Below are 26,786 nucleotides of genomic sequence, written 5' to 3'. Positions count from 1 at the left end.
TTCGAAAGCATCTTTCGAAAGAGGAGGCTCTTTCGAAAGCATCTTTCGAAAGAGCCTCTTTCGAAAGATCGCGTCTAGACTGCAGGCGGATCTTTCGAAAGAGAAATCCGCTTTTTCGAAAGAGAGCACCCAGCGAGTCTGGATGCTCTCTTTCGAAGACGGCCTCCTTACATTGAAGAACGCCTTCTTTTGAAAGAGGAACTTTCGAAAGAAGGCGTTCTTCCTCGTGAAATGAGGTTTACCGCCATCGAAAGAAAAGCCGCGTTCTTTCGAAATAATTTCGAAAGAACGCGGCTTGAGTCTGGACGCAGGGGAAGTTTTTTCGGGAAAAGGCTACCTTTCCCGAAAAAACCCCTGAGTCTGGACACGGCCTTGAAGAAGAGATGATAGAACTGCAAAACAATAGTTTTCTAAAAGCTAGGCACTGAAACATTCTGGATGACCTATGTACAGGAAGAGATGTACCCTACTTTACTGAAATGTGCCAAAAAAATGCTAACTTGCTTTGGGTCTACATATGTCTGGGAAAGTTCATTCTCCTCCATAGGAATCATCAACTCAAAACTGCTCACCTCTCTTAAGGCATGTCTAGACTGGTATTCCGGAAAAACTCCACCGCGTCCAGGGAACGCGTTTGCTCTTCCACTTTTTTTTTTGCGGAAGAGCAAACATGCTCTTTTGGGGAACCCGGTATACCACATTCTACGAGGAATAAGGGCTCCTCCGAATGAGAAGGTTTTTCCACCGTTTGGCCCCATCTAGATAGGGCTAAATGGCAGAAAAGCCTCTTCCGGAAAAGCAATCAGAAAAAGTTACGCAAATTGTGGAGTGCAATTTGTGTAGCTTTTTCCGATAAAAGATTGTAGTCTAGACCTAGCCCTGCTGACAGATATCTGACTGACTGTCTCTGTGCTGCTATAACAGAATACAAGCCTGATGTGAAATAGCTGGTGAAAAGTTTGCAGACACAATCTTCACATGGATTGTACTTATGCTCCAATAAATTCCAATACTGTATTGGCAGTTTTTGTTTGATTTGTTCAAATTCTGAAGTCAAAACAAAAAAGTAGTCAATATATAATGGTCTTCTCTTGATATGCATTTTAGTAGTAGAATTCCTGGACTGTCATTGCTCATTAAAATGCTGTCATATGGGTGAAAATCGTGTAAATATTACATTTTATTAATATTAGTAGAAGTGACTTAAATGGGGACTGTGTGTTGTGTAGTCTTGCCTTAATCTTTGTATTTTTGCCCATAAGTCTGAAAAAGCTCTTTGCATATATTGCATATATTTGCATGTATATGCAACCACACTTAAGTTGTGGCCCCTGGGGTTTCCAAAGTTGAGTAGCCCTGGTCTATAAGGTACTGCAGGACTATTAATTGTTTTTTCAATTACACACTAACACAGCTACTCCTCTGATATATCACTGGTAAGCAGTCTTATATGGTGGCTAATAATTCCTATATGCATACCGTATATGGTTGCAGTTTAAACTTTTACTTGGAGTTAGTTGGTAAATAGATAGAAATAGAGCATGTTAGCACTATAATATGGAAACTTCTTTTGGATCACATTGGCCAAGTCAAAGGGCTTTGGGCTATGGAAGTTGCTTCATGTCTTCATACAGTAACTAACAAACTAAACTGTTAGTAATAAATCCCTCGTGGCTTAGAAGCTTTAATCACAAGGTAAACCATTCCTAATTTACTTTTTTAGATATCATGGCAAGAGGCCATCCTGGCTTAACCAGAAGACCATCAGTGATCTGAAAATCAAAATAAGAACCCTACAAAAATTGGAAACTAGACCAGATTACAAAGGAGGAAAATAGACAGGTCAAGAATACAGAGATAAGATAAGATATTAGAAAGACCAAGGCACAGAAGAAGATTAAACTAGCTAGAGAAATAAAAGGTAACAATAAAACATTTTATAAAAGGAGTAGAAGCAGGAGGAAGACCTCTTGCTTCTAATGCATTTGCAGAATGTTTTATTCTTATCCTTTATGAAGTCCTTGTTTTGGGCAGGGGGCTGGACTCGATTACCTCCTGAGGTCTCTTCCAGCCCTATGATTCTGTGATTCTAGGATAAGTCTGTTACTCTGGAATGGGTGGGGAGGAACAATAGCAGAAAATGTGAAAATGGATGTAGCACAAAATGACTTAGTTTAATGAATATTGGGCACCTAATATGTTGAATCCCAGGGAAAATGGGGTAGAATTAAGGTTAAAATAAGGAAAGAACAAATTAAAACTTGCTTAAGTTTCTTGTCTTTAAGTTGCCAGGGCCTGATGAAATACATTCTAGAATACTCAAGAAGCTGACTGAGGCATTGGAGATTATCTTTGAAAAGTCATGAAAGGTGGGAGAGAATCCAGAGCACTGGAAAATATAGTGCCCATCTGTAAAAAGGGAAATAAGGAAAACTTGGGAAATTATAGACAAGTTAGTTTAACGTTAGTACCTAGAAAGTCAATGAAGCAAATAATTAAGCATCAATTAGCAAATACTGAGAAGATAATAAGGCGATAAGTAACAGCAGGAATTTGTCAAGAAACAAATTATGTCAGATCAACCTAATAGCTTTCTTTAAAGAGTAACAAACTTTGTGGATTATAGAGAAGTAGACGTGGTAAAAGCTTACTCAAGTAGATGTGATATATCTTGACTTTAGTACGCTTTGACGCTGTCTCGCATGAACTTCTGATGAACTAGAGAAATTCAACCTAAATTGAGATACTACAAGGGTGCCTATCTATTTAGAAAACCATCCCTAGAGTTGTTAGGAACTTGACCAGTTCCGAATGAGAGAATTTTCTGGACTCTAGGAGGTCAATATTGTCTTGCAACATTACCAACACTTCCACTGCTTACTGGTCTGTTAGAGGACATTTTGGGGTAAATTGGAACTAAATAACACCAAAGAACACTGAGAGCTAGAACTGGTGTCTTTAAACAGACTTTATGGGACTTTGGAAAACTTGGCCGCACCTATGAAAACTGGACATTCAGCTAACTAAAATCATTTTGGCTGTTTCCAGACCAGAGAGTTCTGGACTAGAGAGGTTCAGTGTGTGTGTGCGTGCAATAGTGTCCTTAAATCACATGCAACAAAGATGTGTATGGAGTCATCTACTCATTTGTTTCTGCATATGAACAAACACCCTTTCATGTCATTAACCAAGGAAGAGACCTTGTTACTTAACAAATGCTCCTGTATTAAGGTGCTCTTTGCTGGAAATACTCTTTAGGAACAAAATATATGGAGCATAGTCATAATATAGCATGTTCAACTAATATATATAGTTTTCAACTAGTAATTTGAAGAGTGGTGCTGTTAAGGTGTTATGAGAGATCAAAGAAGTGGGGTCTCCTCAGCAGTAATTTTTGAAAATACCTATCATTTGGTGAATTCTGATCTTTTCCAAAATATACTTGAGGAAAAAAGAGGAAAACATTAGCTAGGTTGACAACCCCAGGGATAAATCATCAGTTATAGAAAGTTATATTTAGCATTAGCTATCAGAAGCATCAAAATTACCTCAAGCTTTCCTTCATTTTGGCAGAATTTTAAGAAACAGTTCATGGGTCTTCTGCAGGCCTTCTCCAGCCCATCTGTGCAGTTGTTCTATATTTCTTTCTACTTCATTTCTTTTCCATTTTATTGCTTAGTCATAATTAGCAGTGGATAAGGTTGGAAGTAATGTTAGGTGATGAGCAAGAATGTCATTATATGTAAATATGGTACTTGTGTATAGAAAATGAGAAGGGAACTAATTAAGATCAGACTTGGTCAGGAACTGGATTGGATATCTTTAGAGGATAGAACTGAAGAAATTGTTGACTGTGATACAGTTCAAGACCCTTTTTCCCCTCAATCAATTCATCACTGAAGTCTTGGCATTGCATGGGAATTACTACACTTGCCTGGATGTCTTCTATTTCAAATGAGATATAAAACTGAGATCCTCACCATCATTTATATGTCCAATAGCACTTTTTTTTAATAAGAGTTTTCCCCATTAATCTCATTGTCCTGGCTGAATGCCAATGTGAGGAACTCTGTTCTGTATATATTCCGCTGTAATTTACCTTTGTATTTAGGTAGTTTGTTTTGATTATCATTTAAGTATATTAGGGATTCTTCCCTTTGGGAAAAAACGTTCTACAGTGGTGATGACTAAGAGTGGGTGCAGTGTTCCACTGAATGATTCATATATATTTATATTTATATATATTAGTCTGCAAAGTCTTTGGGGATTTTTCTGAGGAGAAGCCACTGAATAAATGTATAGTATTAATAATGTAGGTTACTGTAAAAATATTTATGTTTTGCTACCTTTTGAATTCAAGTAATAAGCCAGGTATACACTCGGGTGAAAAATCGGACTTAAGATACACAACTCCAGCTATGAGAAAAGCATGTAGCTGGAGTCAACATAACTTAAATCAAATTTCTGCAGTAGCCCCACTGTGGGAAGTCAATGGGAGAAACTCTACCATCAACTTCACTTATTCCTTGTGACCCTGTGGAATCCTGGGGTTGACAGGGATGCCATCAGTGTTCCATTTAGCAAGTCCTTACTAGACCCACTAAATCGAACCCCAGAAAATCGATCTCCAGAACATCAATCGCCAGGTAAGTGTAGACAAGGCCTATAGTGTTTCTGTTATTACAACAAAAAGTCTGATCTTTATATAAATTATCCACCGAAGGATGAGGCAGATTAGATGACTTTGCACTAAGAATGCTACGAATTATCTGCATAAGAATTAGAAGAACCTGTGAAGTGTGGATTAGCTAATGTTTATCAGGTGAACTCAGTATTATAATTAATAACTTTTAGATGGCTTATGCTGTAGAATATTACAAAGTATTGCTATGATACAGAGTGTGATGATCATACCAAATACTGGCAATTGGGAAGGCGTGTTACTTTATGAAATCAAAATAGTGAAGAATTTTTCCAAAGAATTAGATACTGTGTCTTTGAAGGCATTTTTCTAATAACATGTACATGTAGTGTCACTGCATAAATATATAATAAAATTGTTAAGGTACAATAATTGCAGTATTGTCTATAGAGGTAAGCATAGTGTTTGTACTTAACAAATAAGACTACAGTAGTCACAATTTTGTACCTAAGCAACAGACCATGTACTTGAGAGGTTCTGTCCCTTTTCCTCTCCTCCCCACTCCTTGCTCTTTTGAGATTATATATTTCTGAACTCCTTTATGCTTTGAATTTATCAGACACCCAGCTGATGATTACTATACACATTACACTTTTTTTTTACTTCAGTCCTGAACAAGAGCCTCACAGATCTTTAACTACTATGTCTCCTGAACTGCATACCAGGGAGTCGGGGAGCGAAGCAGAGCAAAGCCGTGGAGCCCGAGGGCAGCAGGACAGCCACGGCGCGTCTGGGCTGTCCCGCTGCCCCCGTGCTCCGTGGCTTTGCTCCGGACACCTGTGGTACAGCAGCTGGGGCGCTGCCGGTTGGTCCCATAGCGCCACTCTGGGCGCTACTGGACCAACCCGGCAGCACCCCAGCTGCTCTGCCCCAGGCGTCCTGATTCAGCCACTGCTGGTCAGTTTCAGCAGCGGCTGAATCAGGACGCCTGGGGCAGAGCAGCTTGGGTGCTGCTGGGTTGGTCCAGTAGCGCCGAGGAGTGGCGGCGCTACTGGACCAACCCAGCAGCACCCCAGCTGCTCTGCCCCAGGCGTCCCCAAGTCAGCCGCTGCTGAAACTGACCAGTGGCTGACTACAGGAAGCCCTTGCCCCGAGCTTCCTGGAATCAGCCGCTGATCAGTTTCAGCAGCAGCTGACTTGGGGATGCCTGGGGTTCTTAAGTTGAATCTGTATGTAAGTCAGAACTGGCGTCCAGATTTAGCCACTGTTGAAACTGATCAGTTTCAGCAGCGGCTGAATCTGGACGCCAGTTCCAACTTACATACAGATTCAACTTAAGAACAAACCTACAGTCCCTATCTTGTACGTAACCCGGGGACTGCCTGTAGTTGAGTAGTCAACTACCTGATAAGCTTAGGCTTATTGGGTAGTCAAATCGACTACTCGCATTCCCCCCCACCCTTTCTACCTCCATATCAGAGCGTCGAGATGGGGAGGCAGTGAGATTGCCCAACAGTGGGGTCTAAAAATATAATTATATCTCATCTGAGTGCTGTTTTTAATACTGCTTTATATCAGTTTAGCATTTTTCCCTGTCTCATGTTCTGTGGCAGAGATATTCTATTAGACTTCAGTAGCACCAAGCAACCTACAACTATTAAGGTAGACATAGAGCTTCTTGATTATGAAATGTTAACTGAATATCCAGTCTTGAGCATCTCTTTCAAGAATAGCAGTATCTATAGACTAAAGTACTGCATGTAGTTATCACAAATCAGTTTTTTCATGCTCTAAGAAAGATGAAGTGGAAGAATATCCCACCCCTCCATCTTGGGAAGGGGACATTTGATCATTTGAGTTCAGGGAGAATGTATTGTCCCTGGAGGGCAAGTATGAGAGACAAGAAATTGTGCTCCCACCGTGTCATCCCTTCCCCTCGTCCCCTACCCAGACCGGGTTATGAAATTGTTGCAGATAAGTCCAAGAAACAGGATGTGTTGCTTATAAGAAGGAAGATGGAGAAGGATGCTTGTCCAAGCCATACCCCCCCCTTTGGGTTTTGCTGCATCCTTTTGGCTGGCCAAGGGAGGTTTGTGGTGGCTGATTCACTCCTCCTCGATACATTATATCTTCCCCTGTGTGGCTCCAGCCTTCAACAACAAACTGACCTGCCTTTTTCTTGTAGCAATAGAGTGAGCTGTGTTTCCAGGGTGTTGTGGATCTGACCAATTGCATGTTTTTGTGGATCGGGAAAGATTTTTTCCCCATTGGGCCAAATTAGCTGAGATCTGGTGGGGGTTTTTGGCTCTCCTTGCAGCATTGTGGGGGCATAGTTGAGGCAAAGACTATAGGAATGTATAGTGGAGGCAACCTATGGCAATGCTGGTAAAGGTTAAAAGGTCCAGCACTCAGAGTTAAATAAGATCTAGGATTTTAATTTGGGGACCTTGTACTTATAAGGAGACCCCTGAAGACTCCCTATAATGCATACCCACTGAGTTTAGGGGGAAGATTAGGGGACTCAAAAGTGAACTAAGTCCTGGGAGGTAGGTGGTAGAGGGGCAGATCTACATTGACTTACCACTTATGTAGTGGGAACCCTATAACTCTGTATTGGCTCAAGTTAAATGCTGGGTATGTGAGAAAGTTGGGCACATATCTCCTCTAACATGTTATTTTATTAAAGTTGCTGCCTGCTACTTAAAATCCACTGTAGTGTCTTTTTTGTTCCCGAGTGTCTTGAGGAAATTATTGGAATGAGTGACTCATACCAGCACATTTTAATCTGGCACTTCTCATTTTAAATGTAATTGTTGGCTATAGTTTTGAGACCTTTTTAAATTTGAGAACATGCAGTACACATCCATGTACACAGACTACTGTGATGGATGCTTAAATAGGAAAGTGAACAATTTTTTGTCACTTCCATGCAAATATCCATTCACATGCTACATATAGTTTTTAATACTAGGTGTACCCAAATCAGTGTTATCAACCTTCCTCAGCTTTCCCTCTGTTTCATTTACCTTCCAGCTTGACATTAACGTAGTGATTTAATTGTTCAAAGATGCACTTAAAGATTTTCTACACTTTTTCCTGAGAATTTTTTTAAATGGCTTAAACCTTCTGTAAAATACTGCAAAGGTGAAAAGTCAAAGTTAAGGATTATTGCTGAATGAACAATATTTCTAATGAGTAAAATGTCATTAGAGATTACATAGTTTTGCTTCATGATTAATGTATGTCCCTTATGAGGTCTAGAAAGGTTACCGTGTCAATCTACCATCGCTGTTGTCCTGAAGGATAGTTTTATGGTAAGGTCACTAGATCAGGACTTGGGAGTTATTAGTGTACTCTTCCTTGTTTTGCCACAGACTTCCTGTGTGATCTTGAGCAACTTACTTAATCTCTTTATGCCTCATTTCCCCATGTGTGAAATACAGATATTTTAAATCATAGTTGTTGTAAAGACAAATCTATTAATGTTTGTGAGGCACTCAGGGTGTGTCTAGACTACAGGGTTTTGTCGATGCAGTTTTGTCGATGGCTGTAAACCTCATTCTATGAGGAATAACGCCTTTTGTTGACAGAGTTCTGTCGACAGAAGGCGTTATTGCCTCTACACTGTCCTTTGCATCTATACTGTCATGTCGACAAAGTGGCTTGCTTTGTCGACAGAATGGATGAAGTCTAGACGCTCTTTGTCAACAGTATCTGTCGACAAAACTTCTGTCAACAAAGCCTGTAGTCTAAACGTACCCTCTGATAGTACAGTGATGAGAGCTGTATAAGTAACTGAAGTGATTAAGACAATGAAGTCAATTAGAAGTCCTGTCAGCTAAGATTATGGGAGCACAATTAAATAAATCTGATCATGAGGGAACGTTGTTTTAGCATTTAGAGCAGGATACTTTGAGACAGTGTGCACCTGAGTTCTACTATCAGCTCTGCTCATGACTTTGTATATCCTCGGGATAGTCATTTGATTTCATTGTACTTTGATTTACCCATCTGTAAAATTAGTATAACAAATTCTGCTCCACAAATGCAGAAAATTACTTATTTAATTAATTAACAAATGTTTATTTATTTATTTATAAAACAGTAGGAGAGAATCAAAAAAATATGTGATCTACCTAAAATTATATGCAGTCTGTGTTGGCATGGTTGTGTATTTGAGGCCATTGCTCTTTTAGTTATGATTAGATTTAATAAGAAAATTAATACTGTGCATGTGTAGTACACACTTTTAAAATGATATTTAATTTATTTCAAAGTCAAACCTCTTCACGTAAGGTAAATGATGTATCCCACATTCAGAATCATAGGTATCTCTCCGTTTATGGTTTTCCTAATCTTGTGCTCTTTTAAACTTTGTAAAATCTAGACCAGTGGTCCCCAATCTTTTGGGGCTGCCGGGTCACCCGGGGGCAGGACCGTGCATGGGCCGCACTCCTGAAGTACCGCGCATGCGCCGGGTGCCCGGGGTCTGGAGTGCAAGAATGGCTCAGGCTGGCCCTGGTCACTAGGCGGGTGCACATAAATACCCCAGCGGGTGCCATGGCACCCACGGGCACCGCATTGGGGACCTACTGATCTAGACTATTATGAGAAATTATTTGGGAGTGCTGTACCTCTACGTCACTTTCTCTCTAGGAGGGCCACTGTAAAATCTATATCTGTCTGTAACTGATGCTATATTCCACTTTCATTTTTTCCCATAATTTTTTTCTCTTTGTCTCCTACTTTATGAGCCAGTTTACTCACATTCTATAGCAAGGATGGATAAACTTACTGAGCCTCCAAACTGCATAAAATAATCTTCGGAAGTTTGAGATCTGGGTACATTGCCCGGGGCCCCTGCCTCATGGGGCTGAAGTGCCAGTTGGAGCTTTAACCCTGGGTGACTCTCCCTCCCCACAGAAGACCCTAGGCCCCGCAGGCAGCTGCCACAAGGCTGAAACACCAACCTCCCACCCCCAATCTGGGAGGCAGAGAATGAGGATGTGGAGGGTGCTGTGACTTATTGCCCCCACCCCTTCTGGGGCTGCACTCCTCACCGCTGTGGGGCACCATTCCGGCTGCTCTCCTGGGCACCAGCCCCACTGCCTCTGGCTGGGCTGGAACTCCACTTCCCGCTGTGCTGGCCTGGTAGGTGCAGTGCTCCCAGGAGCTGGCCCCGCAACCTCCAGCCCAGGTGTGGCTGCACTCCTTGCCCCTGTTGGCCAGGGGCTGCACTCTTGCATACTGCCTCACTGCTTTCAGCCTAGGCGGGGCTGCGCTTCCTATTATGCTCTCTGCCCCTGCTGGCTGGTATGCTCCTGGATGTCAGCCCTGCTGCCTTTGTCCTAGGTGGAGGTGCGCTCCCAGAAAGGGCTGCTCTCCCCAGCATCAGCCCTAAACCTGGCCAGCCGGGGCTCTGTGGTCCAGCAATATCCATGATATTGCAGGGCCACAGATGATGTCAGATCAAAGAGTCCCGGGATTTTAGAGGTTTAACCTGTACTCTACTCTGTCTTCAGACTTCATTTCCCTCTTCTGCCTGTATGAGCCATTGTTTTTAGTTTGTAAACCATTCTCTTTCTCTTTCTCCATACTATCCTGCTGGAGTGCACCACGCTCTCCTCCAAGTAGTGCATACACAGCTGCACAGTGCCAGGAAGAGTATGTATGCGTGTGAGATAGACACATGCACTGTGTGTTTAAGAGGGATAGACAGAGATGTGACCGCCAGGTTATTTGATTTGCCATGACAGTGGGCAAGGGAGTAATTAGGCTCTCTCCTTACTTTAGGAAAGGAGATAAAAGAGGGCTGTTAATATTAATGTTCCTAAACTGGCATAAAGAGGGGGAAAGAACAGAGAAGATTTTGTAGGAATTAGTTGCACTATTAATTGTTTTCTATAATAGCCACAATGTACTAAGATGTATATAAGCATAAGGGAGCTGCCATCTCTTCTTGCATGCATACAAAGAGTTAAGATTTTAAACAAAGCTATTTTTAAATTACCAGGATACAGCGTATTTTTCATATCCAGACAGTATAAGATTTCAATAACTTTGAGATGAAAAAAGTCTTTGGGCTAAGATCAAAATTTTTTTTATCAAATTTTAACAGCAATTGAAAATAGGAATTCAAAATAAAAGTATGAATTTAAACTTTGGTGGCACTGTAGCCCAAATGTACCTACTACAAACGTGGTTCACATTCCACAGAGGAGAATTTATTGACGTTTTAGTTCTTGCCATCCTTAAAGATTGATGTGTGTCTGTCATTGCCGGTTATACCTCTAGATAATCAGCTATAGTGCATCCTGAGCCAAAGGTACATATATTCTTCTTAGCAAAATGAAATAATGGGGTCTACCTGCAACTGAAAACACCTGTCAATATAAGATCACATTGAAAATATTGATGTTGTCAATTATTTTTAATTTACTTACATTAACCTTATCTTTTAAAAGTGGATAGGTAGGTTTCCTAATTAATATCATGAATTAAAATACAATGTGTTAAAACAAACCCAAGCAATCCCAGCCAAACATAACAAACTCTTACCCCTTCTCTTTTGTTTGTTTTGTTTATTTTTCCTCACTACAGCACATGAATTTAAGCCACAGAATTTAAGATTAAAAAAATGCATCAAATATGATGGTCCAAAATTGTTTTGTAATTTATTTTCAACCTTTAATTAACTCCTACATGACTTTAATTAATGCATTTTGAAATTACATAAAAAAGCTAAGAATAACGCAATATTTAGAAATTAAGTATGCAACAGTCAGGAAATTCAGTGCTGAGTTTGAAAGCTCAAACATAGATATACCACATTCTGCTTATTTTGTAAAATATTGTGTAATTTTATATCTTATTAAAAAAGAAAACTGGAAATTTTTGCATAAATTTGCATATAGCAACATTGAGCATCTAGGTTTGTTATTTACCTGAAGATCTATAAAACAAGACAAACTGAAACAGCATTGGTTTTTAGTGTTATATAGTGGTGAATATTTAGCAATAAGTGGCCCTGAATTTAATTTTTAGGTGGCAAGTATATCAATTTTTTAGGTGTGTGTGTGTGTGTGTGTGTGTGCGCGCGCGCGCCTCCTCATGCCACCTACAGAATAAATAGCATTGAGATTTCTTTTTGGTTCATATGTTTGTATGTGTTAGGGCAATTTGGAAGCTTCATTATACAGAATTTTGGAGACAACTGTAATACTTGTGACTACATTTCATTTACTTCTCCAATTACTTTGTTGAAGCAAATAGAAACACAGTTTCTCTATGGAATTTAAATTGCTCTATCAAGGAGATGGTGTATCATAGATGGGGAAACGAAAAATACAAAGATTTTGTGTCATAGAGGGCTAAACTTTACCTCTCCCTAATTGATTGTCTATTGTGGGGGACCATTAGCACTGCCTGAAACTGATCCATTCAATGTTCATACATGTGTACTTAGTGGTCTGAAGGACAGCCAGTTTTCCTATCTAATGTGAGCTGATTTGTCTTACTCACATGTCTCTCCATGTGAATAAATGAGAATAGCAGTAAATAGATTGGCAGCAGTTCAACTAGCTTTTCATGAAGGAGGAGGAGAACTACTTTCAATTAGGGCAGGCCTTGCAAGACACAGTCCAGCCTCTCATAATAGCAGGATCAAAAGAAAATGCAATCCTAATGGCAAAATTTGTGTATTGTGTCACAAAAAAAAGGCAATGAGTCAAGTTACCCTCCTGTCTTTTCTCTAACCAGAATCCTACTCTTAGTGTACATTAACATGAGGAAGGCCTGGTCTCCTAGGGCACGTCTAGACTACATTTTTCTTTTGAAAGAAGATATGCAAATTTGGCACAAATTTGCATATCTTCTGCTTGCATTTTTGAAAGAGATTTTTTTCAAAAAAGCAAACAGACTAAATGTGGTTCTTTCAGGAAAAAACCCTTTTTCAAAAGAACCCTTCTTCCTCAAAAAATGAGGTTTACAGTGTTCTTTCGAAAAAGAGGTGTTTTTTTTTAACTGCATCTAGACTGCTTGTTTGAAAAAAACCTCTTTCAAAAAAGCAATCGGAAGATGATATGACAATTCACACCGAATTTGCATATCTTCTTAGGAAAGTGAAAGTAAGTCTAGACGTGCCCCTAGAGAATCTGAAGGGGGAAACTGGGAATCACTGGGAGTGATGGTAGGTGGGAGATCCCAAAGAGAGCCCCTGAAAGATAAAATTAATTTATTTGGAAGAGGGCTTTACAATAGCTTGCTTTGATATTTTTCAGTTTCAGACATGCTCCCCCTTCTCTTCTATTTTTAACTTTCCCTTCCTCCACTAAAATAAAATTAAATGTGTTGTTCATCTTCTGTTGATACTGCTGTTTATTCTTTTTTGCTGAGCTCTTATCCTTTCTGGTTAGGATCTCAGTGCAGAGATAGCAAGTATGATGATCATTGGTCTGTTCATGCTTTTTGGGGATCATCAGTTCTGAGTAGCAGTTTCTCTTAATCAGTCCTACCCAATCTGATAGATGTCTTGTTTCCTTCAAGAATTTTAGTATAGCCTATTCAAAACAGAGGAAACTGTCTGAGAGCTGACTGGACCAGAAATGAGATTCTTACTAGCTAGTACAGGACTATGTAGCACTTTAAAGACTAACAAGATGGTTTATTAGATTATGAGCTTTCGTGGGCCAGACCCACTTCTCAAATCTGAGGAAGTGGGTCTGGCCCACGAAAGCTCATCATCTAATAAACCATCTTGTTAGTCTTTAAAGTGCTACAAAGTCCTGTATTTTGTTTCAGCTACAGCAGACTAACACGACTACATTTCTATCACTATTTTACTAGCTAGTGGTATCAATGAAGGCAGAAGGGGACTTTATTTGATCATTATAAATTTTTATTAGAAAGATCTTAGTCAAGGAAAATTGTTTTTGCCCAAAAAATCTAAATTAGAATGTACAAAGCCTAACAATTTTCAGTGTTCTTCTTTAATCCCAATAACTTTCACAAGAAAGTTAGAGAATCTTTCCTTTATTTGAAAATACCATTAGAAAGGCAGGGCAGCATTCATCTCAGCACGGTTTGAAATTGTATAGTAAGCGCTTTTTTAAGACCTTCAAAAAAATTGTTTATTTATAAATCTTTCTTCCTGTTACATTTAGAAAGCAGATGGCATTAAAGTGCAAAGCATGATTCTCACATGTAATCTCATTCCTATTTATATGACAAGAATCTTATCTACTACTGTCACTGTAACTTGACTCATGTTATCTTCTTCAAAACCCTTAGGGTGTGTCTAGACTACATGCCTCCGTCGACGGAGGCATGTAGATTAGCCAGATCGGAAGAGGGAAATGAAGCCGCGATTAAAATAATCGCGGCTTCATTTAAATTTAAATGGCTGCCCCGATCTGCCGATCAGCTGTTTGTCGGCAGATCGGGGCAGTCTGGATGCGATGCGCCGACAAAGAAGCCTTTCTTGATCGACACAGGTAAACCTGGTTTCACGAGGCATACCTGTGTCGATCAAGAAAGGCTTCTTTGTCGGCGCATCGCGTCCAGACTGCCCCGATCTGCCGACAAACAGCTGATCGGCAGATCGGGGCAGCCATTTAAATTTAAATGAAGCCGCGATTATTTTAATCGCGGCAGCCATTTAAATTTAAATGAAGCCGCGATTATTTTAATCGCGGCTTCATTTCCCTCTTCCGATCTGGCTAATCTACATGCCTCCGTCGACGGAGGCATGTAGTCTAGACACACCCTTAGATTTGAATCATTTTGCACCAGGACTCTTTCACAAACATCTCTTTTCATTTGGTGTACATTGTTATAGAATTAAAATGAACAGTAGCTACTGTTTAAATGTACAGTGAAAATTTTAATTCAGACTTTCTTGACAGCATGGAGGAGAAATAAATTAGAAGTATATTCAAGGGGCAGAGTAACTTTCCTTAGTCCTTAAAACACAAAAAATGTTGATCATAGCCATATGAATCAGAAAGCACCATTTTGAACTAGGAATGTAAAAAGCCTGTTAAAAAGGCCTTCAGCCTCTGTCAACTCCACTTCCAGGGAGGAGGCTTCATTGCCACAGTGAAGCCGCCTCCCAAGAGCCTGCCAGCCCCACTCCCAGGCAGGCTTCACTGTAGGCTTTGCAGCTAGTTCCCTGGGATCTGAGCAGCAGCTGGGATCCAGTGTGTGCTGTAATGGAGCCTTCTGGCTCCTAAACTACAGAGTTTGCGGGGGGGGGGGAAGGGGAAGCAGCCGACTCCCTGGGCAGGCAGAGTTTAACAGATAAGATGATGCTTATTGGTTAATGTTATCAGTTAACCAGTTAATTGGTTAAACTCTAAGGCTGCATCTAGACTGGCAAGTTTTCCGGAAAAGGAATCAGAAAAACTTGCCAGCTGTCTACACTGGCCACTTTGAATTTCTGCAAGAACACTGACGATCTAATGTAAGATTGTCAGTGTTCTTCCGCAAATACAATGACTCTTTCATTCGGGAAAAAGCCCTCTTGCGCAAATGCTTTTGCGCAAGAGGGCCAGTGTAGACAGCTGAGAACTGTTTTTCGCAAAAAAGCCCCACTGGTGAAAATGGTGATCGGGGCTTTCTTGCGCAAAAGCGCGTCTAGATTGGCACGGATGCTTTTCTGCAAAAAGTGCTTTTGTGCAAAAGTGTCTGTGCCAATCTAGACACTCTTTTCCACAAATGCTTTTAACGGAAAAACTTTTCCGTTAAAAGCGTTTGCAGAAAATCATGTCAGTCTAGACGTAGCCTAAGGATACATCTACATTGCACCATTACTCAAAATAAAATATGCAATTTGAGCTATGAAAATTGCGTATCTTACTTCGATGTTATTTCAAAATAGCTTATTTCATCATTTGGTGCTGTGTAAACAGCACCAAATTTCGAAATAAAGCACTATTCCGAAACGTAGAATTTGAAACTATTCTGAAACGTACTCTTTGTAGAATGAGGTTTAGAGGGACATCGGAATAGCGAGTCTGAAATAACAGGGCTTGCTGTGAAGACATGGGATAGCTATTTCAGGATACTCCACTATCCCAAAATAGCATTGCAGTGTAGACATACCCTAACAACCCTATTTTGGGCACAAAAAGTGGAATGGAAATCATAGCAAGATGGAGAATATATTGTACAAATAGTATAAATGGAATATATGTGGTTTTATTGTAAGTGCTATAGCAAAATGAGAAGTTATTTTGGAGTGAAAAACACTGGGAAAAAAGTTATGTATATAAAGAAGAGAGCGTATGCACTCACACACTCTCTGTATATATAGAAAAATTTTAACAACATTTAGAAGTCCAGTGTGGTGTTCAGAAGGGATTCCATAAGAACAATTTTGCATTGTTTTGCTCCATTGTTTACATTGACATACTGTACAAACGTATTCTTGGTGAAGAGAAGATGAGAATTTAACATCTCAATGTAGCATTGCACGAAAAAAGGATGACTAAATTCAGTGTAGCACATGAAGAATGCCTTCTTGTGCCATAAGATGATTGACCTAGGCATTGTTGCTGACTTAGTTTGGCATATTGCATATTCATCAGAGAGCAGTGACTCTGAAAATAATTGGTGGTTGGAAAAATCAATGTGTGACCTGATGTAATGGATGAACAAGCTAAATAATATGTATATCTTGAGCATCTTACATTGCACTTAATTTCTTAGCAGCTTAAATTTGGTTACCAGTTTTGTAGTAAATCTGAGTTTGTTCTCAAGCATCCGAGAGTTATTTCCTTGAAACGAAAGAGAAACAACATACAGATTTATTTCACTGCTATACTAGACTAATGAAGGACAACATCAGTGCTCCACTTCATGATATTTTTCCATCTTTATCCTTCTCTAAGTTGCAGGATGTTATAGTAGCATTGTACTATGTGTTTGTCATAGATTTGGAAATTTCATACACTAGTTAGAACATTTTCATATAAAAAGAACAAAAATTAAGAATTTTTTTAATTGTGGTCCTTTAAAGTTAGGAGAGACCAACTTTAGGGGTGTCATATATGTTAAAATGAATAGCTTTCTAAATACTTAGGCTAAGTTTTTCATGTGACTTGTAATTTTGGACACCTCTGCTTTTAAGAGGTCAAAGACACCTTAATAGGCCCTGTTTGTTGGTTGAGTGGTTTGTTTTTTAAAAACGCTGAGGACTTGCTTCCTGCAAACCATATATCCCATATTAGCCATCCAAAATCCAAAATTAGTCAATTTTAAAAAGCTTACTCCAGTTGTGTACCATAACAACATTCCTTTTTTCAAAAGCTACATACAACAAATTATTCCAAAAAATTCTACCAAGTAGGTAGTAGAAGATGACAGTTAGTCTTTTTCATACTCAAGGAGTGCCATATTTCACAGTAGTAGCAAAGTACATAATGTAAATGGGAAAAACTTATTTTTGGATTTATTTTCAAGTATAGTAGCTAGATTATATTTCCTTTATTGATTTATTGCGATTTAAATCGATAGAATTATTTAACATAACATTTCAAAAGTTGTGGTGTTTAAATTAATTCACCTTCTAAATGTATTTGGTATTATTGTGAAGAGTAGATGCTTTAACTGAACCCTTTATGTTTGAATCAGCTTGAAGCAGTAATGGTGTTTACAGTAACAATAATATAATGCTAGCACTTTTGAAGAATAGAGTTATGGCAACATATATTTAGTAGTGTTTACAACTGTGGGTTAGACGCTAAGAGACAGAAGTTAGGTCCTTTTAGCCTCTAAGGAAATGGATCAGTATTGAGTGATAATTAGTTTAAAAATCACTATGAGATTAAACTATGTGTTTAGGATGGACTAGCAGGAGTTTATTAATTCTAACAGCTGAAATGGTACATACCCATTTTAGTATATTGTAATAAGTATTAATTTTATTTGGCATGTTTTCTAATAATGTAATTTAAATTTTGACATTTTTGCAGAGTTAACCTCCTTAAAAATATCTATTTATACACAAACCTATTGTGTTATTATTAAAAAGGGAACGTGACCTCTTGAATACTGTACCTCAATTTTATTGTAATAATTTTGCTGGTTACCAGGTGGGGTGGCAGTTGAAAAATTTGGTGAATGCACTACGAGAGGATCCGAGTGGTGTTATCTTAACTTTGAAAAAGCGACCTCAGAGCATGCTTACCTCAGCACCAGCTTTACTGAAAAATATGAGATGGAAGCCCCTTGCTCTGCAGGTAATGAAGCTTAATCATAAGTCATACACCATCATTTTAACTATAGATTATCTCAGTGATGCTTTATTGTGCTTCATTTCAGCAGCATATGGATTTAATCTTGTATGCTTTCAAAACTTGTTTGTGAAATGATATCTGCACAGCTTGTTCTCATAGACTCATTTGAAATTAAATCCATTAGTTAGACCTCTTAAAATGAAGAGGCAATCCATAAGATCTTTTGTGGTTTGGAAGTATTTTTTAAATAACTGCAGTGTAATTCTGACGTACATGACTTTTTTGAGGGCTTCCATTCATTTTTCTTGTATATATAGAGAGCTTCTAAATTACAGTTTAAATTTTCTTAAAGTTACATTAAGTGTGATTTGTTTTTAGTTTAGCTAAGCACCTAATCAAGTGCATAATTTTAATCATGTCCTTAAATATTTTGTGAATCAGGGCCTTAGATAAGTGCATGTCTTTGCTCCATCCTCTAAATAGTCCCATTGAAATCTGTTCATGTGAGCAAAGGTATGCATATGTCTAAATACTTCATAAGGATCAGTTCCTTAGGTCTACAGAAGGTCTAAGCTGACCCTTTTAATAAAACTGCAGTGTGCCAAAAATGGAAAGAGTTCGATAAAAAATAGCATTTTACTTTAGTATAAAACATCACTGTGATAGATTGTTCTGGAATTCCTAAAATTTAATTAGGAAATAAAGCTATCTCCAGACAGATGAAATCATCTTACCAACTGATGAAAGCTGAAAAAAATCCATTTCCCTTCGTTTCAGTTGTTACATAATCAAGGAAGAAAGAAATTTATTTTCCTTGCTTAAAAATTGCAATCTTAAGAGATTATTATCAAATCTTACATAGTCTAGTTTAAAAATTAATACTGTTCATTGAACTAAACAGTCATATTGTGAAGGAAAATGAGATATAGAAATGCCACTGCTGATAGTTTCTTTCTTTGCCATTTAAAATGCTAATAGGTTTATAAAAGCAACTAATACTATCCATTGCTTCCTTACCCATCCCCACCGCTATGGTTAAATATACCATTGTCTTTCAGCTTGAATAGCTGTTACAAAGATTAAGTTGTCTTAGCATATAAAATATGATGTCCTGACTGGAGATGTGGCATTAATCTTCAGCCAATGACTAGCTCATCAGCATCAGAGTATATATCTGAAAATATGTATGCATGATAATAGGAATATGCATATACTTACTTGAAAGTCATGATTTTATCAAAGATTTTTTCTAACAATACACCTGTGAGTGAAAAACACACACTATTGCTAAAAACGAGACTTGCTTCCTGCTTCCTCTTTAGCATTTTTGGTGACATTATACTGTTCATTTAATTAAATATTTGTTCTGACTACTAAGAGATGGGGGAGAAATCAGACAGCTACCAGCTTCCATCATTTCGGCTTCATCGAGTAAGAGAGCATGAGTCCTAAAGGGATAAAGAGGCAATTGCCTCCTTGTCCCTGGCATTTTCACTGCTCTCTACTGCAGCAGCCACTGTGGGGGCAGACTACGGCTCCTGATTGCCCCATTGTGAGCACTACTTTCCTTCTTCACTTGATAGATGCGAAGCAGCAGCAGTGGTCCGGGCCAGGTCTGAGGACAGTGGGTGGGAGCCTAGTCCCTGCCCCACGCTAAGCATGTATGAGATGTATCTTGTGGCCTGCCATCCTCCCCAATTCCCTGGGATAGCACTGAACCAGACTGCCAACACCCTTTTTCTTCAGAGTAGGACCGGTTGCACACAAACAGCTGTGGCCTCAGTGAGGAGGCAGAAGTGCAGATACTTCACATACTTCAAAAGTTTTGTTTAATCACTATCATAAAAGGTTTGCATGTGCACGTGGCACTGTGGCGCAGGGATGAAAATTCACTTTGCTCTTAATTTGTTCAGTCTGAGTTTAGTTTACAATTTAGCATACTCAGTATGGCACAGAGCAGATAACAGATTTCAAAGTGCAATTTTAAGGAATTTTTTCTTATATGATGATAATATAGGAAATACTCATAGTTTTTGAGGATATTTTGATTAATAGAAACTGAAATTCTATTAAAATACTAGAAATACAGGCCTGATATGACATGGTGATACGTTACAGTTTTATAGACATGAAAAAACCCACAGAAATCTTAGAGAGAGAGAGAGTGTGTGTGTCTGTGTCTCTGCAGGACTTCATGACTCCTAAAGTGAGAGAGAATGCTTTTTTGTAGAATAACTTTCAGAAACATATATGACAAATTTCAGAATCTGCATAATGCTAAGATCTGTCTTAAGTTAAACAGAAGACCAGTTGGCCCCAGATGAAATCCATTTTTAAAGCTTAAATAATAAGTGTGGGTATGTCTACACTACCCCGCTAGTTCGAACTAGCGGGGTAATGTATGCATACCGAACTTGCTAATGAAGCCCGGGATTTGAATTTCCCGGGCTTCATTAGCATAAAGCCGGCTCCGCCATTTTTAAAAGCCGGCTAGTGCGAACCCCGTGCCGCGCGGCTACACGCGGCACGGGCTAGATAGTTCGAACTACGTAGCCATTCTGATCTATCTGTACACCTCATTCCACGAGGCGTACAGATAGTTCAGAATAACTACGTAGTTCGAACTATCTAGTCCGTGCCGCGTGTAGCCGCGCGGCACGGGGTTCGCACTAGCCGGCTTTTAAAAATGGCGGAGCCGGCTTTATGTTAATGAAGCCCGGGAAATTCAAATCCCGGGCTTCATTAGCAAGTTCGGTATGTATACATTACCCCGCTAGTTCGAACTAGCGGGGTAGTGTAGACATACCCTGTCAGAGGGATAGTCATGTTAGTCTGTAACTTTAAAAACAATGAGTGATCCTGTGGCACTTTAGAGATTAACAAATATACAGGATCATGAGCTTTCTTGAGTAAAGCCCACTTCATCAGATGAGTTGGAGTGGAAATAACAGAATCCAAGGTATATATAACAGCAAAAGTAGTTACCTGTCAATTGTAGGACCCATGTTAATGAAGCAAATTAAGTAGGCTGGATGTGTTCCATTTGTAGCATTTGATTGCAAATACAAATGTTAAAGGGGGGAGGGACATTGGCTTTTTAGCACATTAACCTGTTAATATCTTTATTTAAGCCCAAGTTGACAATGTCAAATTTGATAGCTGTAACATATTTTGATTAATATAAAAGCAAAAAGTGGGCCATAGTCTCACAGCTGTTCAAAAGTATGAAATGATTAGCATCAGACATTTGCATCAATTGTCAGTACTATTTTGATAATATTTTCATTTCCTATAAATTCTAATATTACTGTCCAGGATACAGTTTACTCTAGAATTTATACTCTGAAATTAGAAATGCTGTTTTGTTTTTCTTAAGGTCTGTATGTGCCAGTTTCACAGACAGATGATAGCTTAATATGGCAATGGGAAAGACTCATTATGAGGAGCAAATGAAAAATTGATGTTTTAAAATAAATAGATACAAGGACCATCTCAATAGTCTTTATGAACCATAACATATTTTCTATATCAAGATGTCATGAAATAATTGAGAACGTTGTAAGTATGCAATCATCAAAGCTAAAACTGTTCAACGATTTCAACAGAAATAAGCAATAATAAAATCCATACCCCAAAATAAGATCTTTTGAAAGTACAAAATATAAGAAGCTGTATCAGTAGCAACAGGTATGTAGAGGTAGTACTAATTAGTTATTGACTTTTTAGCACTTGTAAATCAGATTTTTATTTCACTTCTTTAAGAGAAAGAAGAAAAAGGCAAAATGAGCACTTAGATTAATCAGATAATATTGAGATAGTATTCAGTACTGGAGAGGAAAAAGGGAGTTGGCAAAATGTAAGAAGGACTGGCAGCAAAACCGATTTAGTATCGCAAGCTCCTGCATCAGCAAACATCTCTAATAGTTGTCACATCAAACTTGGAAGCATAAATGGTTTAGCAAATTAAATTAAGGAGCTCATTTACATTGGGCTTTTGTAATTGAAACCTTTTAAATCACAGTTCTAACAGAGAGTGAATAATATTAACACATTAGTCAGTAAACTGCCCTCTGCTTGCTTAGTTGATAATTGATGACGAACTTTCATGTTCATACGTACTGTTGCAAGATTTTAAAAAAATCAAAGATTTAATGGAGCAATATTAAATATACCAATAAGATAGGTGACTGATAGATGAAGTAGTCCAACGTCAGCACCGTGTGAGTGCTATTAATGACTCAGTGTGGCATATGAATCATTTTGGTGCAGGAGATGACAGAGGTTGTCAGAGTTTTAAGCTTTTATATATATATGTTCTGGTAATATTAAGAACCTCCTGTTGTCCACTGAAAAACTTTTCTCATCCTGTAGTGCTCTAGACTTGTAATACATCAACCAAAAGTTCATGGCTTGTAGATGTGAAAAGGGCTTGTTGGTAATGCCAGTTAGTCACCGGTTGGCAAATCTGAACAAGTATGCATACCACAAGCTTATTTTTGTGAATGCAATATGTTTATTTTGCACAACTTTTTTCTGTTGTAAGTGTCTTGCCATTGATAATGCACAAGTGAAATTTAGCAAATAGAACTTCCTGTTGTTTCCGTCATTTGGTTTCCTCCTTTTAGCAGAAATTTGTTTACTCCAAATTATTATAAGCTGAAAATATCTCTGAGAGGTAAAATAAGAAAAATATGCCACATCTCTGTAGTAAGTTGGGAACAAAGATGCGAAAATATGATTCAGCATATGGGATAACACTTGAGTATAATATGGCTTTATATAGTGTACAGCATCACATAATCCCAGCTTGTGTGTGCATGCATATGTATAACTTGGACTCAAATGCCCATCAGAAGAGGAAAAAACATCCATTTTGCTCTATATCTGTTTAGAACAAATGAAATTTTGACAGTGAAAGACACCTAAAGGCTTTTTCTTTAAAACTCCATAATTTTTTCTACCTTTTTGTGGCTTATCAAAATTATATGTTTTATACATTTTTATCCTATTATAATTTGTGAATTTCAGGTATTTTCAGTGTATATTTTTATAAAATTTGAATTAAATAGCTACAACAATGTGGCTTTTAATTTTTTTGCAGAAATATTAATTATCATGTGATCTTATAATAAATATCAACATCATGAATGCAATGATGAATCTTACTAGATTTGTTTTTCCGCTCCCTTTCCATTGTTATAGTTCATTGTGTGGCATCTAAAATGGCATACCAGATCATAATGATCATATTTTAACAATCATTAGAATTCATGTTGTGTGTCAAGTATGGAATTTATCTTCAGACTTTGTTTTTAATTTCTGTCACAAAATAAGATTTTTGAATAATTTATCTGACAACTAGAACTATGTAAACTTTTTCCCCAGAACTGTCTTGAGATTTAGAATGTTTACTGATTTGAATATTTGCTGTACCTCCTACCTTCTGTTTCCATCTACACCTGACCTGGGCAAAATACAGCCTGCGAGCCAAATCCGGCCCACCATGCCACCTGATCCGGTCCACAGAGGCAGTGGGGAGTGCCAAGCAGGCTCCCTTTCTTGCCCGGCATGCTGCTCAGAAGCGCAGCTGCAGGACGCTTTCTCTTTGAGTTCAGACGCTGTTCCCTCCCCCAACACAATCCCATTGGCTGGTTTCTGGACAGACACTGACCAATGGGAGCTGCCTGTTTGAATAACAGGTAGCCACAAAGCACAATCCTCCTGCTCACTCACTCAAGCACATGGACGAACAGCTTGCAAGCTGTCAGGTAGGCTGGTAAGTCTCCTGGCGAAAACCTGCTTCTGGCACCTCAGCCCCTCCCTTCCTCAACCCTCTGCCCCCACACTCCTATTTCAGGATACACATACTATTTCAGGATAAGCTGCAAAATTTTGAACTAACCTGCTGAGGATTCCCAATCCAGACAGGACACTTTCACAAGTGTATAAAAGCACTAGAAAAACAGAGACAGATGTTTATGGAGTGTTCAGATGAGGACTCTATGCAAAGTCCATTGATATCAAGGGAAAGATTCTTATTGACTTCAGTGAGCTTTGGATCAGGCGCAAAGGATTATCAGCATCCAGATTTTAGAATGTTTATCAAGAGTTGACCAGAATTCTCTAATGGGTCCGGTACTATTCAATATTTTCATAAATAATGTGGAGTCAAAAGAACTTATCAAATTTGCAGATGATAGCAATCTGGGAAGGGTTGTAAGCACTTTGGAGGACATGATTAGAATACAAAGTGACTTTGGCAAATTGAAATCAACAAGATGAAACTTACAAAGTACTTAATTTATGAAGGAAAAGTGCAATGTATAACTATAAAATAGGGAATAATTAGCTAGCTGATAATACTGCTGAAAAGGCTCTTTGGTTCACAAGAGAACATAAACTGAATGAGTCAACAATGTGATACAACTGTGAAAAAGGCTTACATCATTTTGGGATGTATTAACAGGAGTGTCATATGCAAGACATGGAAGGTAACTGTCCTATTCTACTCAGCACTGGTAAGACTTTATCTGGACTGCTCTTCCCAGTTCTTGGTGCTTCACATTAGGAAAGATATGGACAAATAGGAGACAGGGATGTGAACAGTTAACCGGTTTCCGATAAGCATCCTCCTAACTGGGTGATGCTTACTGGTAAGCAGTTAACCAATGTCTGGGAGCACTCCCTGCCTATGGCCTGATGCAGGCAGAGGGCTGCTCTAGCTCTGCTGGGCCCACCACACTGTGGGCTTCAGAGCTGGCAGTCCTGCAGGGCTGGGAGCTGGCATTCCCATGAGGCCAAAGAGCATTGGAACCAGTTGTTCTCAGTGGTCTCTGAGGATAGGAGAAATAGTAATTGATTTAATTTGCACTTAGGAAGATTTAGGTTAGATATTAGGAAACTCTGTCTGTAAGAATAATTGAGCTCTGGAGTAGGTTTCCAAGGGAGGGGGATTGTGGAATCCCCATCATTGGAGGTTTTTAGGAAGGGGTTGGACAAACACCTTTTGGGAATAGTCTAGGTTTACTAGGTCCTGTCTCAGCACAAGTTATTGGACTTGATGGTTTCTTGAGGTTTCTTCCAGACCTACATTTCTATAATTTATTATTCTGTATTAATCCATTATTAGTCACCACCATTTTGTTCTAGAGTATTTGGATGACAGTTTTTTGTTCATCTTTAAATAATGTATTATATTACTATTACTGTATTATTAAGGCTGTTAGTAATGGATTTTTAGTAGCTTACCATGCAAGGTTTTGAGGCTTAGCACTTCATTTGTTGTTAAACTTGCAGCACATACTCACTTTGCTGTACTCAGCTCTCCAGCATCTTTGCTGAAAGAAAAGAGATCTTGGAGTTATTGTGGGTAGTTCTCTCAACAAATTTTCTCAATGTGCAAGGGCAGTAAAAATAAAAGTAACCATGTTAAGAATCATAATGTAGGGATAGATAATAAGAGAGATAGATGAAATATTATCATGACACTCTATCTATCTATCTATCTATCTATCTATCTATCTATCTATCTATCTATCTATCTATCTATCTATCTATACCTGAAATACTGAGTGCAGTTCTGATTGCACCATCTCAAAAGAGATCTCTTAAAATTGGAAAAGGTGCAGAGAAATGCAACAAAAATGACTGGGCATATGGAACAGCTTCTGTATGAGGAGAAATTAAAAAGACTTGGACTTTTCAGCTTGATAGAGTTGACGAGGAGCTATGATAGAGGTGTATAAATTTACTTCACATAACACGGTAACCAGGGACACCCGAGCAGGAGGCTTAAAACAAACAAAAGGAACAATTTCTTCACAGTCCTTCTGTGGAAGTGGCACTTGTTGCCAGGGGGTGTTGTGAAGGTGAAAAGTGTAATGATTTTCAAAAAAGAACTAGATATGTTCATGAAGAATAGGTCCACCAATAGCTATTAGCTAGATGGTCAGGGATGCAATCCCATGCTCTGTGTCCTTAAGCTTTGATTACCAGAAGCTGGGAGTGAATGACTAGAGATGGGTCATTTAATGATTACTTGTTCTGTTCATTCCTTCTGAAGCACTTGACATTGGCCACTATCAGAAGACAGGATACTAGGCTAGATGGACCTTTGGCCTGATGCACTATGACCATTTTTATGTTCTTTAAATTTTTCCTTACCTTAGGTTTGAGCGGAAATTCTACTTTAATAATTTATCCTCTCCCCCCCCCCCACACACACACTTTGTTTATTTGCTCTGCTTATATTGCCTCTGCCTTCCCCTAGTGACAATATTTTGTTCTATTTTGTGAGTTATTCTTGATTACTTTCATGAAATTACAGTTTTAATGATTAAATTTAAATAAACCCCTGTAATCTCTAGAATTTTCAGCTGCCTAATTGTCTTTTAACTGCGTAGGAGCTTGGCACCCTTTCTACTATTGTTTAAATTGGTTTAGTCCAGAATTCCTACGAAGATTGAATTTTTGATACAATATTTCATTACCTACCTCTTCATTTTTTGCTGCAAGCTGAAATAGACTGAAATTGGTCAACAAAGTAGTTTATTGGGAATGTTTGGTTTAATAAATTGTTACCAATAGGACCTTCCTGATCTGGTACCCTCGGGATCTGACCAGCTCTGAACCATGGAATTTGCTGGACCAGGGAGATCAAGGCTCCCCTCCCAGATGTTGGCTTTGCTCCTCTTCTGGACCCACTGCTCCCAGCCCTACTGAGGCTGCACTTCTGTCTGGGATGCGGCTGTGCTCCCCTCCACACTAGGGGCACTAGGTCCACTGCCTCTGGCCCGGCCAGGACTGCACTGTGCAAACCCTGGCTGGGGATGCACTCCAGGCACCACCAGTCCCGCTGCGTCCAGCCAGGGCAGGACTGCACTCCCTGCTTCACTTGCTCGGCCGTGGCT

The 26,786-nt window shown here is 38.9% G+C and overlaps 1 protein-coding gene across 7 annotated transcripts in view; it reads left to right on the top strand.

The window, feature by feature from the left end:
- Positions 1 to 26,786, top strand: part of CNKSR2 (connector enhancer of kinase suppressor of Ras 2) — a 377,408-nt gene that overhangs the window by 218,673 nt on the left and 131,949 nt on the right. For 5 of the 7 annotated variants that reach the window (XM_075913322.1, XM_075913325.1, XM_025187589.2 and 2 more), the window contains one exon: positions 17,734 to 17,880. The exons of the other annotated variants lie outside the window; for them this stretch is intronic. In XM_075913322.1, the coding sequence (XP_075769437.1) occupies positions 17,734 to 17,880 (147 nt within the window). The remainder of the gene's footprint in view (positions 1 to 17,733; positions 17,881 to 26,786) is intronic. 7 annotated transcript variants of the gene reach the window in all.

Source organism: Pelodiscus sinensis, chromosome 1 (assembly GCF_049634645.1).
Source record: "Pelodiscus sinensis isolate JC-2024 chromosome 1, ASM4963464v1, whole genome shotgun sequence".
Lineage (NCBI taxonomy): Eukaryota > Metazoa > Chordata > Testudines > Trionychidae > Pelodiscus > Pelodiscus sinensis.
Note: the sequence above shows the minus strand (reverse complement) of the source record. Positions and strands in the feature narration are given on the sequence as shown.